General features: G+C 34.6%; 2 protein-coding genes across 2 annotated transcripts in view; one reads left to right on the forward strand and one right to left on the reverse strand.

Annotated features, from left to right (window-relative positions):
• Positions 1-18,567, reverse strand: part of LOC109106292 (cyclin-dependent kinase 14-like) — a 434,688-nt gene that overhangs the window by 222,355 nt on the left and 193,766 nt on the right. The window lies entirely within an intron of this gene.
• Positions 1,032-18,212, forward strand: xrcc1 (X-ray repair complementing defective repair in Chinese hamster cells 1). Its single transcript, XM_042741864.1, has 18 exons — positions 1,032-1,056; positions 1,156-1,205; positions 2,155-2,274; positions 2,603-2,767; positions 2,845-2,922; positions 3,001-3,124; positions 4,988-5,079; positions 6,100-6,256; positions 7,303-7,537; positions 8,790-8,906; positions 11,865-11,868; positions 12,057-12,131; positions 12,344-12,443; positions 13,971-14,013; positions 14,946-15,088; positions 15,175-15,265; positions 15,413-15,488; positions 17,208-18,212. Exons 1-18 carry the CDS (start codon positions 1,032-1,034, stop codon positions 17,313-17,315), a joined length of 1,803 nt encoding a protein of 600 aa, XP_042597798.1. The 3' UTR covers positions 17,316-18,212.

Below are 18,567 nucleotides of genomic sequence, written 5' to 3' on the forward strand. Positions count from 1 at the left end.
CTCACAGACTACAATAAAGGAGTTTGTAAGCGGGTTCGTCTCTCACAGACTACGATAAACCACATAAACCGGTTTTCGTGATCTGGATTTCGGTACAAATGACTCCTGAGTCCTGAAATGACCCCATCCAGCGCGGGGTTCTGGGCAGCTTCATAGAGGCGCTGTTGACTCGCCTCTATTGTTCGCTAAGCAGTGAGGGCGCGCTAGTTTAACTCGCTTAAATACGTCGTTTTTCGTTTTTACATGTGCGCTCCTGTTAAAGTAAAACTGCCGTAGGTAGACCAGCTTAATTAGCCCCCCCTAGCTACCCCCGCCATCTCCTACCTAAAACCAGATCAGATTAATCAGCTGGCTTTCTGTCAGATACTCAATACTACACGCGCATCCCGAGGAGGAAATATAATTAACATTTATGTCAAAGTATTTAAGTAGAATTCTAATTGGTTGCTGTTGGTCTATTTCCCCCCCCCTTTTTTATGCTATAGCGTTGTTTATCCCACTTTTTCTGGCAGTTATTACTCATGGTGTCGTCAGAGTCTAATATCGTACTCTAATTACCACCTTTAATGTGATATTAAATACGATATTTATCAGTTTGGTTTTACGAGTTTACAATTTGCCATGAGGAACGTCTGATTTGTGGACCGCAGCGTTCTTTTTAGATATTAAATAGATATTTTCAGTTGTTTACAGTACAATTTTTGCCATGAATGATGTCTGATTTGCGACCGAATCGTTCTTTTGAGTCGACTCGCGACTTTTTTCTGTTTTTTTGCCCCTGCGCGTAAACTCTTGATACAGCGCACGTCATAAAAGCAAAACTCTGAATGATGTTCGTGTGAAAGTGTTTTTCAAAGTGTTGAAACCCCGTTTATTGTAGATCGTAATGTTATCCATTCTTTATTTTATATAATTATTTTGTTTATCATATTTTTATGAAAGTTTTTTTTTAAGTGTTGAAACCCCAGTCCGGTGTTTTTCAGGTTTTATGATATTTGAAGAACATGCCCTGCAAAATCAGAAACTCAAGCATGTCTGTCATGCAGTCTATCAGAGGTGAGGACAGTGTAGTCGTTGGTAGTGTTGTTTTGTTTTTGTTTTTTTATATTAACATTAAGAAGATTTTTACGGTTTAATGGCCTCTTCTTTTTTCAGAAACGAAGAAAGAGGAAGGGAAAAAAGAACGAGAAGGGAACACATTGGCCGTAAGGTGCCCCCCGCTTTACAATCAACGCACAATTTTCATAAGGACCAAAGCTCCTGTTTTGTGAGTCTCTAAGATCTGATGGAATCTTGTTTTTTAAAATTTTTGAATTGATTCACATGAATCTCAAATGCGTGTTATGACCGGTACATGGTTAGAATGAGAGGTAGGTGCCCAGGTGAGTTCCGACGGTACGTTGATAATGAGTACAGTTGCTATTTTTTATTATATTTTAATTTTAGTAACATCCGTCTGAACGCTAGAATCATGAAACTAGTTAGACATGTGTAAATAAAAGCACAAAGGTGCTTGTTATTGTAAGAAAATAACGAATAAGATGTGTAAATGAATCGATTCTCCTGCACATACCTCACAAAGCAGATATAGATACTAATCTCTCCTGGGCGCTAAGGGAAGTTACCCCGTCTTTTACCAGGAACAGGAAATGGCGGAGGAGAAAAAAAAATGCAAGAAAAGCCTAAGCTGCGGGACCCTGGAGAGAAGCGCGAGACGCCCAAGTTCAGGGTTCCTTCTTCAGGTTTATATTTGTTTTTTTTTTTTTAGTTATATCTATTTTTTTTATTTTATCATTATTATATAGTTTTTTTTTAAATTGGTAACATTTTAAAAAAAATGTTTTTTACATTATTTTTTTATATATTTTTTTTTTAATTATTTTTAATTGTTAAAAAAATTGAATGTATATGTTATTTTATACCTATATTATATAATATTAATATATATATATATATATAATTATATAGACCCCCTATATATATAGCCCCCCCATATTTGTTTTTTGTTTTTTTTAGATATACAGTAAATATATAAAATCATTTCCAAAATTGGGACTGGATGCCATCTTGCCCTTTTTAAGAACTTTATTACCCCCCATGCTGTCCCCCCTTCCCCCTCTTCCTCCCCAAATGAGAATGTGCCCCGTCTTCTAGTTTTGGACCAAAGGAATAGCAAAACACACCATTCACAGCATAGACATTGGAAACGAAGGCTCTGCTTTCATTGAGGTCCTTGTTGGACACTCCACGTCAGTCAAAGACCAAGACTTTCAGGTGCGTCTTAAAGTTACACACTTTAAAAAAGAGCTTTCGCTAAAGTTTAGAATACAATAATTTATTTACAATCCAGATTAGTTAATATTTTGTTTCAAGTAGCTGAAATAAACATATTTTATTTTACGCAACATACATATAATAAAAACATCATAACCTTGCAACTTATATTTGTGTGTATATGTTTGTGTAAATTGTATTTTGTTTCTTGTATGGCTGTGTATTGCTGTAAATTAGTATAAATCTTATATTGGGTGAATTACTTGCACATTTAATCTGAGTAACGTGTCATTTTCAGCGCTGTTGATGGATCTCTCTGGTGTTGTAGGTTCTGCTGGTCACGTCGTCCTTCATGTCGCCCACAGAGAGCCGTAACGTGTTGATGCATCTCTCTGGTGTGCGCTTCTCGGGGCTGCCGAGCCAGCTGCTGAAGGCCACGGCGCAGGAGAAGTGGGACTGTGTGAAGATCGTGTGCAGTCAGCCGTACAGCAAGGTGAACACGATAGACCCTCCAGACACATAGCAGCACTCCTGTGTGTGAGCGAGTCTTTACTGTGTGTCTGTGTGCAGTCTCTAGCGTACGGAGTCGCCTTCATAAAGCTGCACTCTCCTCCGGACGCTGACGATGTTCCCGTCTCGACTCCTCCGGTGAGTGCTGCTCCTCCGGAGTCCCGCTGTGTTATGACGGCGTGAGCTCTGACACATCTGTTCGCTCTCTCCTGACAGAAACTCACTAAACTGGGTCAGTTCAGAGTCAAAGACGAGTCGCCCTCCTCTGGCTCCAACATCCAGCCGGGAAGCCTGTTCTTCAGCAGAGACAGCGCCGCTAAAGCCAGCACAGGACTCAAGGGTGACGCACATTACAGTATTAAAGGAAACTGTTTGTAATGAATCCATGCATGATGTTTTATGATCAATAATACACAGCCCTGCATCATATTTGCTGTGTGAAATCCAACACTCGTTTCTTACTGATTTTGAGCTATTTTGATTCCAGAAATAGCTTGTGTTTTGCTGGAGCGCGTTACACTTTCTCACAAAATAAGATTTGTGTGTTAAAGAAGTCTGGTGTTATTCGTTAATCAGCAGAAAAACACATGATTCCCGTCTGAATCTGAGTCAGATTACTACTGTTTGATCAATTCTCAGCACGTGAGCAGGTGCTTTCTGCTTTTATGGCATCCAAACAGACACTGAAAATCACAGATTTTGTGAAAAATGCTAATTTTGTAAAGTTCTTTTAAAATTTGAACGTATTTTTACACTCCTTTAAATTAAATAATTAATTCAGAATTTTTATTTTAGTCATTAAAAGTGAAACTTTTTATATTTGGCTGCTTTTGTCATTACGATAAGTGCATAAAAGCTGACACATTTAAATTAAATAATTAATTCAGAATTTTTATTTTAGTCATTAGTTTTTTGAAAGAAGTCCTTCTGCTCATCAAGCTGCAATTTATTTGATCAAAATACAGAAAAAACAGTAGTAATATTGGGAAATATTATTACAACGTAACATAAAGTTTTTCTATTTAATATACTTTTTAAAAAAAATTTATTCCCTGGATGCCAAGCTTTTTCAGCATCATTACTCCACCCTTCAGTGTCACATGTAACATCCAGTCTAAAAAATCAATTTATTGTTAGAAATCATTCCAAATTCTGATATTATGATGTTTGGAAACAGTTCTGCTGTCTTTATTTGATGAATAAAGTGTAACAAGAACTCACTTTAGTCATGAAATCAAAAGAAATGATTATAATATTTTGATTTCTATGATGAAATAGTTATGCTGTCTAATCTTTGATGAATAAAAGGTTAAAAGAACTGCAACTTATTAAATAAAAAAAATCTATATATTAATAATATATTTTCTTTACTATCACTTTTTATTCAATTTACACATCCTTGCTTGAATAAAAGTAATATGATTTTATTTAAAAAAAGACAAGAAAAAGAAAAAACAAGTTTACTGGACCCAAATTACTGAACCATTAGTGTATATTGTTATTACAAAATATTTATATTTAAAAACATGAGCTTCTTCTTTTTTTTTTTTTTTTTTTTACTTTTTTATTCATCAAAGTATCCTAAAAAAAGTATCACTTTCTGAAAAAATATTAAGCAGCAGAACTGTTTCCAAACTTTGATAATGAATCCATCATATAGAATGGTTTTCTAAAGGATCATGTGATAATTATGCCTAAAAAGTCAGCTTTGCCTCACAGCACTAAATGATAATTTAAAGTATAATAAATTAAAAAACTATTATTTAAATGTAATAATATATCACTACATTTTTTTCATTGAGCAGAAGAAACTTCTTTCAAAAACATAACATGTTTTACGTTTTGGTCTGTACTGTTATGTAATTTCATAAATATTCATCTTATTTTGTGAAAACAAAGTACATGATGGAAATTTTTATTTGATAAGTTTCAACTCCGCAATCATCATAATTGATTTTATGCAAGTTTTCCACATTAGGAGACCATTAATGCAGGGCAGCTATTGCTGGTATTTTGTTGTTGGTATGGTATGTTCTGGTTAGTTATTGATGTTGTGTATTTTGTATATGGTGTTATATTCATTCAGAAAATGATACTGTTACTGTTCCTTACAGAGCTGATCTGTTTTGTTTTCCCAGAGTTATTTACTTTCTCTATTTTCTCAATAACCAGTCCCAATTTTATTAATTTCTCTCTCCACCAGTGTCTCCTCAGAATGACAGACTGAGTTACGCCGCTGCTGCTCTGAAATCTGAAGGTGCGTCCACACAGACGTCTCCCAGCAGCTCACAACAGGTACCTGTGCTTATTAAAGAAATTAAAGAAATTATTACTTTTTTGCATCAAGGATGCATTAAATTGATCAAAAGTGACAGTACAGAATGTAACAAAAGTTTTCTATTTCAAATAAATGCGGTTCTTTTGAACTTTTTATTCATCTGTGAATCCTGAAAAATAAAAAGTATCCCAGTTTCCACAAAAATATTGTGCAGCACAACTGTTTTTCCAACATTGATAATAATCAGAAATGTTTCTTGAGCAGCAAATCATCATTTTAAATGATTTCTGAAGATCATGTGACACTGAAGACTGGAGTAATGATGCTGAAAATACAGCTGCACATCACAGAAATAAATTACACTTTAACAGATATACACAGAGAAAACAGCTGTTTTGAATCACAATAATATTTCAGAATTTTTACAGTGTTTTTGAGCAAATAAATGCATCCGACCCCAAACTTCTTAACAGTAGTGTATTTGTTAATAAGTGTCTTGGGCTCCGTCTCTCTGTGTTTGACCTCCCTAGTGTTTCTTTATTAGGGATTTGAGCTCGTGAACTGTCACTGTATAACCATATTCCTGTCCTCTTAACTAACGAGCAGCTCATTTAACTTCCTCATTAAATGAGCTCCAGCGTTTTGACCATAAATCATCTCTCCGATGCGAACCAGAGCTCAGTACCTGATGCCGGTGTTTTTGTGCTGAAACGGCAGATATTTTGTTGTCACCTGCAATGTACTATTGAGCTTTTGTAGCGTTCCAGAATTATATCCTTATAATTAGAACCGAGAAACTGTGAATCTCGGCAGGATCTGAGATGAAGATGCCGCACCTGCTGTAGGACGGAGGTTATCGAGTGAATCCCTTTTATCACGCTTCCTTTAGAGACTATTCTAAGTGTTTGAATATTGATTGAGGTTTTTAAGACGTTCTTCTGTGCACAAATGCTGATGGATGAGTGGATGAGTATCTTAAAAGAAGCTCGGTTCTTTGAGACCCGCTGCTCAATGTGTTTCCTGATGTTTGCTCATAGGCTCCTGTGAAAAGGAAGTTTGAGTTCAGTAAAGAGCGTCTGGAAGCTGCCGGGCCGCCGCCCAAAAAGCCCAGTTCATCCGGTTCTTCTGAACCAAACTCTGCCACACCGAGATCTAAAGCAAGGACCGGAGCAACTGCGAGTCCTGCCAGCAGCGGTAAATGTAGAGATCGATTCATATTCACCGAAAACATGAAGTCAGTGGTTCTCAGAAACTAGGAGTGTCCTGGGATTAAAATAATTATAATTGAAATACATTTTTGGATTAAAGAAGTTTTAAGAGCTGATTTTCCAGTCCTTCCAGATTCACTGTATTTACTGGATCTTTTTTTTTAACCTGATAAAACATTTTGAAGCTTGACATAACTACAAAACTGTATATTCATTATAAAAATAGCATAAGGTTTTATAAAAGGTCTAGTTCACCCAAAAATGAAAATTTGTTCACCCTCAGTTCATCCGAGATCAGGATGAGTTTGTTTCTTCATCAGAAGGTCATCCAAGATGCACTGCATCAGTGTCCTCAGCACTGGATGCTCTGCAGTGAATGGTGCCGTCAGAATGAGCGTCCAAACAGCTGATAAAAACATCACAATAATCCCCAAGTAATCCACAGAACTCCAGTACATCAGTGAACATCTGGAGAAGACCAAAGATGAAACTCATCCAGCATTAAGATGAGGTTTTTAACTCAAATACATAGAGTCTATAATCCATAATAACACTTCCTGCAGTGAAAAAGTGCATCTCTTGTTGTCTCTCACATCAAAATCCAGACACATATTTGTTTAGAGCTGTTTAAACGCTGCTTGATCTGTGCAGATTTCTCTCCTGATTCACACCAGAACACTTTTTTCACTGGAGGAAGCGTTATTATGGATTATAAACTCTATGTATTTTAGTTTAAAAACGTCTTAATGACCTGGGATTTGTTTCATCTTTTGTCTTCTCCAGATGTTAACTGATGGACTGGAGTGCTGTGGATTACTTGTGGATTATTGTGATGTTTTTATCAGCTGTTTGGACTCTCATTCTGACGGCACCCATTCACATCCATTGATGAGACACTGATGTTATATTTTTAGTTGTTTTAGCTTTTTAAAACCCGTTTTATTTCATTTTAAGTCATCTTTGAGAACCACTGCTCAGAGTGTTGCCATTGTAGATGCAACTGAACTCTTATCACGCTTCTCAACTCTGCAGCTTCTCCAGCCCAGAAGACATCAGACAAGCGCGAGAGTCCTAAATCCAAGCCAGAGCCCAAACCAAAACCTAAAGCCAAGTCTGCAGAACCGGTGCCTTTCAATCGCATCTTGGAGGGAGTGGTGTTTGTCCTGAGCGGCTTCCAGAACCCCTTCCGCGGAGAGCTGCGGGACAAAGCGCTGGCCATGGGAGCCCGATACCGACCCGACTGGACGCCGGACTCCACACACCTCATGTAAGGAGCTCGTTATCAGTGTAACGAGGCGATTAGAGTAGGTTTTCTACCGATATTGGTTTTTGACAGCTGATGCCGATATATCGGAAAGCAGGGTGGCCGATATAAAGCAAATATAATTTTATTTATTTTAATTAATATATAAGAAATTTTTTAAATAAATGTGTAAAATAAATATTTAATAAAAATGTACAGTACAGGTCAAAAGTTTGGAAACATTACTATTTTTAATGTTTTTGAAAGAAGTTTCTTCTGCTCATCAAGCCTGCATTTATTTGATCAAAAATACAGAAAAAACAGTAATATTGTGAAATATTATTACAACTTAAAATAATAGTTTTCTATTTGAATATACTTTAAAAAATAATTTATTCCTGTGATGCAAAGCTGAAGTTTCAGCATCATTACTCCAGCCTTCAGTGTCACATGTAACATCCAGTCTATCACATGATCATTTAGAAATCATTCTAATATTCTGAGTTATTATGAGTGTTGGAAACAGTTCTGCTGTCTAATATATTTGATGAATAAAAGGTTAAAAAGAACTGCATTTATTCAAAATAAAAAAAAAATTCTAATAATATATTTTCTTTACTATCACTTTTATCAATTTAACACATCCTTGCTGAATAATAGTATTGTTTTTATTAAAAAAAAAGAAAGAAAAAAAAAATTACTGACCCCAAATTACTGACCAGTAGTGTATATTGTTATTAACAAAAATATTTATATTTTAAAAACATAGCTTCTTTTTTTTTTTTTTACTTTTTATTCATCAAAGGATCCTAAAAAAGTATCACATGTTCTGAAAAAATATTAAGCAGCAGAACTGTTTCCAGCTTTGATAATGAATCATCATATTAGAATGATTTCTAAAGGATCATGTGATAATGATCCTAAAAATTCAGCTTTGGCATCACAGAAATAAATGATAATTTAAAGTATAATAAATTTAAAAACAATTATTTTAAATTGTAATAATATTTCACAATATTACTGTTTTTTCTGTATTTTTGATCAAATAAATGCAGGCTTGATGAGCAGAAGAGACTTCTTTCAAAAACATTAAAAATAGAAATGTTTCCAAACTTTTGACCTGTACTGTACTTGGAAAGGAAGTAAACACTGTAAGCATGCGGTATACCAAATATCGGCCGATATATCGGTGGACCACTAGTTTAGAGCCTCATGACGTGATTCAGTGTTCAGAAGCTCCTTGGGTTTGTTCAGAGCTTTTGTGTCTGTCCTGCAGCTGTGCTTTCGCCAACACGCCCAAATACAGTCAGGTGAAAGCAGCGGGAGGCGTCATCGTCAGGAAGGAGTGGGTGATGGACTGCCACAAAACAAAGCAGAAGATTTCCTTCAAACGGTGAGCGTGAACTTCTCATTCATATCGTGAGAATCATGGGAGCTGCTATAGTGCATGCTGAGTTTCCTAGTGACATCATTCAGGTCAGGGGTGTTATACTTCACTAGCACGGAAACTGTTTTAAAGAAAAAACAAATGTTAATTGAAATAAGCTGAAATAAAAATATAAGTATTAGTCGAAAAACTTTATAATGTTGCTTTAGGAGCTAACTGAAATAAAAGTAAGTACTAAAAATGCTAAATCAGAAATAAAAATAAATGAAAGTTAAATAGAAATATTAAAAAACCCAGAACTTATGAAAATACAAAAGTATTTGTGAAATAAAAATAAATGAAAGTTAAATAGAGATATTATAAAAATAAGAAAGCACAACAGAATTACAAAAACTGACATAACAATAAGTTAAAGCTAAGTAACAAAAGACCACATAAAATTACTCAAACTTAAATTAAAATAAAGCAAAATATAAATATAAAAAGCAAAAATGATACAGATGACAAAATAAAAATAAAGCAAAATATAAATTTAATTAGAAAAAATGTTTTAGATGACAAAGGTAATACAAATAGTATTATATATATTTTTATTAATTTTTTTTTTATTTATATTTTTTTTTATTTTTGTATTGTTAAGTACTGGTTAAGCTATATGATTTTTGTTTGGAAGTTTTGGAGTGAGTTATTTGGATTATTTTTTTTAGTTTTTTGTGTATTTCAGTATTTTAAATCTACTTCACAAATGCATCCTCAGATCAAAAACAGGATATATAATATCATTTATTTTTTATTTCTAAATGACAGAAAGCACTATGGAAGTCTGTTTCCACCACTGAATATAAAATAAAACAAGGTAATTGTGACTTTATATCTGGCAATTGATTTTTTTTCTCACAATTCTGAAAAAATAAGTCATATAAAATCCAGTTTTGAGGGGGAAAAATACCGTTTTTATATATCTTAGGTAATTGTGACTTTATATCTGGCAATTGATTTTTTATATATATACCAGAGTTTATATCATGCAATTCTGAGAGGAAAAGGTCAGAAGTGTGAGATAAAAAGTAAAAAAAAAAAACACAAAATATATTATAAACACATCTATTTTGATTATTGTCAAAAAGCAGGAAGATATTGTTTAGTTAGTGTTTTTTGTTTTTTGGTATGTTGCCCAGCCCTAATGATTATTATAGCAGTGCTGCTTGATAAAAGCCCAGTGCTGAGTGTGTTTTGTGTGTTTCTCTGTTTGGCAGTGGGTTTGTTTAGCTTTGATTCATTGTGTCTGCTTCGAGTGCCCACCTCACATCATGTATTCTGTATTTAAAAGCTGCATCTGCCATGTGTGATTAAACAGACACTTCCTTTGAAGATGAGGAGGATGTATCTGTCCACGCACACGTCTCTCCAGCACACACACTCACACACACACACCTCTCCAGCACTCAATCACACACACACACACACACACACACACACACCTCTCCAGCGCTCAATCACACACACCACACACACACACACACACACACAATCTCTCCCAGCAATCTCACACACACACACCCCAAACACACACACACACACACACACACACCTCTCCAGCACCATCTTATACACACACACACACACACACACACACACACACACACACACACACATCTCTCAATCAATCTATCGCACACACACACACACACACACACCTTTCCAGCACTCAATCTCACACACACACACACACACACACACACACACACACACACACACACACACACACACATCTCTCCAGCACTCAATCTCAATCTCTCAACACTCAATCACTCACACACACACACACACACACACACACACACACTCTCTCCAGCAACTCAATCTCACACACACACACACACACACACACCTCTCCAGCACCAATCTCACATACACACACACACCACACACAAATCTCTCAGCACTCAATCTCACAAACACACACAGCACACACACACACACACACCACACACACACACACACACACCTCTCCACACTCAATCTCAGCTCTACAGCACTCAATCTTAACACACACACACACACACACACACACACACCTCTCCAGCACTCAATCTCACCTCACACGACCTCTCCAGCACTCAATCACACACACACACACACACACACTCACTCAATCACACACACACATCTCTCCAGCACTCAAACACACACACGCACACACACATCTCTCCAGCACACACACACACACACACGCACGGATCAGCTCAGGTGTGTGTCCTTGCAGAACCTCTGAACTTGTTTGTCAGCAGTGGAAGTGTGTTTTCACTTTTCTGTTATTCCCAGAAATACTTCTGCTTGATAAAGCAAGCATTGAGTGATTGTGTTTTTCATGCACATTTAAAAATAATATCTCACCTAAAACATGTAAAAATTTAAAACATTTCCTCTTTTCAACGATACACAACATTTGCATTTATTTAAAGCCCAAATCCCCATTATTTTAAAGCTAAAAGAACATTTTTGACATTCTTCAAAATATCTTCGTTTTGTTTTTTATAGCAGAAAGTCATGCAGATTTATATAGAAGCTGATTTCCACCACCAAAAATATATTTTTATTTTTAAAGGTAGTTGGTAGTTTATTTTTTATTTTGAATTTTTTTTGTTTTTGTTATGGTTTTGCATCTCACAGTTAATAACTCAGTTGCAATATATAAAGTTTATTAACTGTGTATATTATTTTTTTAATAAACTGGGTTAAAACTCAGGATGTTTTATATTATAATCTTTATGAGCCGACTTTTTATCTTGCAATTGACTTTATTCTCCGAATTGCATCTTTGAGGAAATTCTGAGAAAAAAAAGTGACTTTTAACTCAGTGCATCTTTGAGGAAATTCTGAGAAAAAAAAGTGACTTTTAACTCAGAATTGAGTTTATATCTGTAAACTGGTAACTCTTAATTGTGAACACAGATATTGGAGATACGTGTGTAATTCTTCATGATGTTGTTTACAGCTCTGAAATCCTGTTCCTTATGACTGCTTCTCCAGGGACAGAATTGGTACGTGTGTGATCTTTATCAGTGGTTCAGACATGGAATCTCCATCCAGATAACCTTCATCAGACTTCAAGAGTGTTTACAGTCTGAATCCTGTTCCTGGAATCTCCATCAGAACATTGATGTTGTCGAGTCCAGTTCAGAGAGTGAAGCAGAAGACGATGAGAGCGAGGAGGAAACGCAGAAACCGGTAAATGCTTCGTCTGTCGTTGATGCTTTAGGTCTTTCCATCAAAGTCTTCATCTGTGAATGAAAAGAGCATTATAACCTTAATGCGACGTGTTGTTGCCATAGAGACGACATCCTCAGATTTGATGACTTCCTGAAACGCATCATCGTTTCAAGCAGGAAACACATGAGTGACATTAATGCATTAGCTTTGGTTTTCTCATGCTTCCCTAGAAAACACCAGAAAAGAGGCAGACGACCCCCAAAAAGCAGCCGATTAAGGAAGAGGAGGAAGAGGAGGAGGACGGAGGTTCAACAGATGCTGGAGGTCCAGGTAAAGACAAGGAAGATGTTTATTTTGTTTGCTTATCTTCTACTGAAAACATCTATTAATATTTAAGAGTGACAGTCTTATTCTAGAGAGCTTTTGATTGGACAAGAGTCACAATACTCTGAGTATCCTGTTACACTCTGAAGTGCATTACAGAATATGAAATTTCATCATTAATCTATTAGGGCTGGTGGAATTTGTTGCCACAACTTATCGAGGTTTTCCATTTGTCTTTCATTATCCAGTCTTTAACATATTAAACATCAGCGTACAATGAACCAGTGTCTTCTTTATTCACTTTTGTTTAATTTCCAGACAAACCCGTAAAGCTCTTCTAAACCAGTAGCTGAAGGATGAAGAGTTTGTGAATCCAGATTCTTATTATTTACTTAAATACTTTTATAGATTTTAATCACGTTTTGAATTAGCTTAAATGTCTATAATTTTAATTTTAGTTTCAGTATTTTCTGTCATATTTATTAGTTTTAAATATATTTATTATTATTATAAATATTTTAGTTATATTTAAATATATTTTAAATGTTTTATTTTTCAAGTTTAAGTACTAATCATTTTATTTAACTTTTATTGAAGTTTAAGTTGTCTTTTTATCTTATATTTATATTCTTTCAGATTTTTTTCAATTAATGAAATTTTTCGGTTTTAGTTTTTTTTTATTAAAGTTTTTTTCATCTATTGATTAGAATATTGCAGCTTTTTTTTTTTTTTTTATTTTTTTATTTGTTTATATTAAAATATATGCCAAAGCCACTGTTATTTTTTTTTTGTTTTTAATTTATTTTTTTCTTGTTTTAAATTTTTTTTTTTTTTTTTTATATATTTATTTTTAGTTTTATTTATTATTTTTATTTTTAATTCTAATGTTTAGAATATTGCAATTTAGAATATTTTTTTTAATTAATGAATCATTTAGCTTTTTCCATCTAATGTTTAGAATATTGCAATTTAGAATATTTTTTTTTTTTAATTTTTTTTTTTTAGTTTTAAGTACTAAAACAGTTTATTGTAGTTACCTGCCAAAACAGCATTTCTAGTTTTCTTTTACATTTAAGTCATTTTTTTCATCTAATGTTTAGATTTTTCAGATTTTCAATTAATAAAAAAATTAACATTTTAGTTTTAAGTTTAGTAGTTTTTTATGTGAATTATTTAATTAATAATTATACATTTTATTTATTAATTATTTATATAATTTATTTAGCTAGTTAATATTTATTTCAAGTTTAATGGTTGATAATGTAGTTGTGCTGATTTTGTTTTGTTTATTTATGTTTTTGTTTTATATATATCTCAGATATTTCATGATTTGAGCTTATTTTTAACACCATCAGAATGATTCATTAGATTTGCTTCACGTCTCTCGAGATCCAAATAAAAGGAGAAAATAATCAAATGAGATAAAGCACCTTTCATTTGTAAAGCATTTTATGGACTATGCCAAATAGATTGCATGATATATTTGAATTATGTGGTATTTTTTAATCTTTATATACTGTTTTTGACTCTCAGAGGATGACGGGTCTGGCATGGACACTGAAGATGAGCTGAACAGGTCAGACATTTATTGCTTTCTAAATACGTTATTAAATGTGGATCATTATTCTCATAAGTCTGGTAGTTGTCCTTTAATGTTCCCTCTTTGTGCTCCTTTCCCAGCTGTCTTGAGATTCTTATTATTCAGGCTCTTTAATAATGTCTAAATGCAGCTGAAGAAGAGTTATTTCAGATTGTGTTAATCAGATACAGTGCTCTCGTTCATTCAAAACATGCAGTCTAGGACTGTTTTTAAACCAGGAATTTTCCCTATGTTCTGCAAAATTGCACAAAACTCTATAGCTTTCTGTAGAATTGTTTTACATACACTACCATTCCCATTCATTTTTTTTTTTTTTTTTTTTGTGTAAGGTGTTTCGTTGGCTTAGTTGAATTTGTGAATTCATTTTTTTTTTTTTTTTTTGTGATTTTAATGTGGAAATCTATTAAAATGTAATTTATTTCTGTGATGTGCAGCTGTATTTTCAGCAATCATTACTCCAGTCTTCAGTGTCACATTATCTTCATAAATCATTCTGATATCGTGATAAGCTTTTTTACTTTTGCTTTTTTTTTTTAGGATTTTTTTGATGACTAGAAAGTTTTTAGCATTTATTTGAAGTAGTAATGTTACAAAAATGTATCTCACTTTTGATCAAATTAATGTGTCCTTGCTGAATAAAATTATTAATTTCTTAAAAAAAAAAAAAAAAAAAAAGCAAAAGAAAAATTCATCTGACTGGTAGTGTATGCCAAAAATGACCTAAAATATTTAATAAACAAAAATGCATTGGTCAGGCCTTTGTATACTTGTTTATTAAATATTTTTTGCCAAAATATTAAATATTTTATGCATTATAATCAACTGCTGGTTAAAACATTTCTGTGCATGAATGTCGAGAAGTTCCTTGTTTTTCAGATGTGTGACGTGTTTATATTTGACTGTTTCAGGGTGGAAATGGAGAGCAGGAGGAAGAAAGCACTGAAGGAAAGCGCATCAGTTCAGGTGAAAGATGAAGATCCGTACGGCGGCTCTACTGATGAGAACACGGATGCTGAGGAAGAGGAGGATAAACCGATCCCTGAGCTACCAGGTCTGACGCCTCGCCACTTCATCTCGCCAAGACATACGTCTTGAGTATTACATTTATTAAATCATCTTCATTTTTCTCTCCTTCAGACTTCCTAACAGGAAAACGGTTCTATCTTTACGGCAAGTTCCCTGACAACCAGAAGAGGCAACTTCAACGCTACATCATCGCCTTCAACGGGTACGAGACAGACGTGCATTCAGATAAACTCAAGAGCGTGAAGTGTTCATAATCCATCTGAAGCGCTTCAGAGGAATGGCGTCAGCCTTCGAGAGGCTGTAGGTGTGGCGTGACCGATGTAATGATCTGATCTGTTTGATTCCTCAGAGCTGTCGAAGACTACATGAGCGAGAAGGTCCAGTTTGTCATCACCAGCGAGGGATGGGACGAATCGTTTGAGGAAGTGAGTATTGCGTCTTCCTTTTCAGCTTTGTAGGTGGTTTATTACATACAGCAAGGCCCTTAAAAAGTCTTACCTTTAGTTGTATTAACTTTTAGGCCATAAAAAGTCTTAAGTGGTTTATTACATACAGCAAGGCCCTTAAAAAGTCTTACCTTTAGTTGTATTAACTTTTAGGCCATAATTGAGGTTCAAAAACACATTATTTTCCACATACTGTACATTATTGTGCTCTTCTCTGCGTGCCTTTCTGAAACATGTCGATTTTTACAAAGCTCAGTTGTTTTGAAAAGCACACTGTGCTCTGATTGGCCAGCTGTCCAGTGCGTTGTAATTGGCCGAGAACCTCAAAGTGTGTGACGGAAATGTTACGCCCCTTACCATATTGGAAAACACACGGCGTCTCCACGACAACAATACGACATCCCCCTCTCAGCGAGAATGAAAGTATACGCCTTCTTTCTTTGTGTAAAACATTTGGGCGGAGTTTGCAAATATCATCAACACAGTGATGTAGATTAGTGGAGGCCGTGAGGCGTTTCAGAGGGGCGTGGAACGAGTCTAAAACTTTTAGAAAGAATATCTCTTTGGGTTTGTGACTTTAATCTTTGCAACTCACGAAATCTTATATATGCAAAAAAAAAAAGCAGCTTAACACTCCCAAAAACCTGAAATTGCATGATATGACCCTTAATTACAATATCAAGAGATCATAAATTTGGCCTTAATGTGATTAGTAAACTTCAAACGGCTATGATTTGATTTAAAATAAACATGAGCGCTCACGCTTCAAGTTCAGCTGCTGTGCTGCCTTTGTGACTGCCGTTAGAAGGAAACGTATATCTCTGCTGTTCCGAAAGCTGGCAGAGAATAAATGTGCATTTTCAATAAGCCCATCTGACGTTTTTGTTCAGACAAAAGTGAAAATCGACCCATGTTTTTATCCTGCAAACACGTTAACTGCTGGATTGATAAGAAGATAATGCATTATAAAAATCTAAACAGTGCTGAAATGTGGTTTATTTAATATAATATTTAGTGAGAATTGTTTAAAGGCACAATATGAAAAATCTGTACATATTTGTGCCTTTAAATTAATAAAATAATGAATACTTTCGACTCATCCATTTTCTTTAAAATGGTTTTAAAGGCTGAAAATGTGAAGTGTATATTATATAAAACTTTGTTTTGTGTAAAAACTTGTATCTGAACTGTAAATGTTGCTTTTTGCAGTCATTTTAAAGTTTAATATGTTACTATAAACATTGCCCTACCCCGCTCATATGGTATTAATTTTATTTGTGCAGGTCTTAAATTTGAGATTAAAAATCCTGCAGAAATCCTGATACAGAAAAGTAACAAGGAAGCCAATGCTGACTATAGATTTTTCTACTACAGGTGGCCCATTGTGACTCTATAAAATCACTTAAAGAACCAGTATTCACAAACGCCATTGTTTTTTGTCTAAGTCCATTGTCTTTTGGCTTGACTTGGCTAATGCCACTAACGAGTGGCTTCATGTGTTAGTCAGGCTTTGTAAAAACATTTGTCCTTACTGTTTCAAGTTGCAGACTTTCATATCGTTCTGCATTTAATAGACTGTACGTTTGAAAGACTTTGAGTAAGTCTTGACCGACAGCACATACAGAGAATTCGTGTGATGTCTCAAGGTCCTTTCTTTCTTTTCATCAACTTTTACTGTCTGTTCTGTCTTTTTAACAGGCCTTGATGGAAAATGGCAATCTGAGCTTTGTGAAACCTACCTGGATTTTCGCCATCAATGACAGGCAGAAGTTGCTACCGTACCAGCCCTACACTGTCGTCCCTTAAGAGCGAGATGAAGTCGTCTTGCTCTTTGAGAACTCTGCCATCAATTCCCAGCCTTGACCTGAGGAGACCTTAGCCGTCGTAGAGGAATAGTTCGACCTATAAATTAAGCGTCGCTCATCTTTTAATCACCCTCATGTCATTCCAAACCTGTATGAATTTCTCTTTTTTTGTTTTTGCCATCTTTTGTGATCCACAGAAGAGCATCATAGAGGTTTAGAGGGGCGTGTGAATGAGTAATTTATGTATTTTCATTTCTGGTGTTGAAATATATTGGCCTGTCACAAGTCGATGTTGCGAAATTAATGTCAGATACCAACCCACCAACCCAGAGATAAAAGACTCTAATTCATATTCATGACCCGCTTTACCAACAGTCCAAAAGCTGTTTATGAAGCTGTTAAATATTAATTACTAATGACCTGAACCTGAGGTCTCTTTTGGATCTGACTTATGCAAAACATACTAATTTAATATGTGTGTTCACATGGTTAATTATTGATTAGCTGATCCATATTTACATTTGGTGCCCTCATTACTTTGCTCAAGACCGAAGCATTTTAACATCTTTAGGTGTGGCCTACATAATATTACAGTAATATTGCTTTGGTTTTGAGCTTTTTGAATATTCAAACAACTATATTTAAGAAAACAGCTCCTGAAATAAATACTGCTGTAAAAACCTTGATTAGGTATATTTGTAGAACATTTGTTTATGATAGGTCAACTCTCGCAGTTTTAATGTTGTTTTGATGTTTACTGTTTTTATTTCAGATTCTCTTTAATGTGTCTCTATTTTGATGTCTTTTGTTTTCTTTAAATGAAATTAATATTTTGAAGTTCTGATTTGAAGCGTTTGCAGAATAAAGTTGGAAAATAGTTACACAAATGTTATTTTCAGGAAAACCAATGCCTTCTGTCTCTTACTGTTTGTAAGGTATTTTCCTTGTGATTGTACCATTTATCTAATTATTAATCCAATAATTCAAAACCTTAATACCTGATTTGCAGGTGGAAATTGTTCGTTGCTGATATAGCTGGTTTAAACCAGCTGACTTGTCTAAAACCATTCATCTAAGCATCTTAACTAGTTTGGTGTCTGTCCCAGCAAACCACCCCATTAGGCAGTTTTATATTTCAGCAGGGATTCATCAAAGAGAATTCAGAATTCGTACAGAATGTACTGTCCTTGAGTCCTTTTCTCTTCCACAAACTAAACTTTTTTTTTTTTTTTTTTTTTGAGTTAGATGTGTCT

This window comes from Cyprinus carpio, chromosome B16 (genome assembly GCF_018340385.1).
Source record: "Cyprinus carpio isolate SPL01 chromosome B16, ASM1834038v1, whole genome shotgun sequence".
Taxonomy (NCBI): Eukaryota; Metazoa; Chordata; class Actinopteri; order Cypriniformes; family Cyprinidae; genus Cyprinus; species Cyprinus carpio.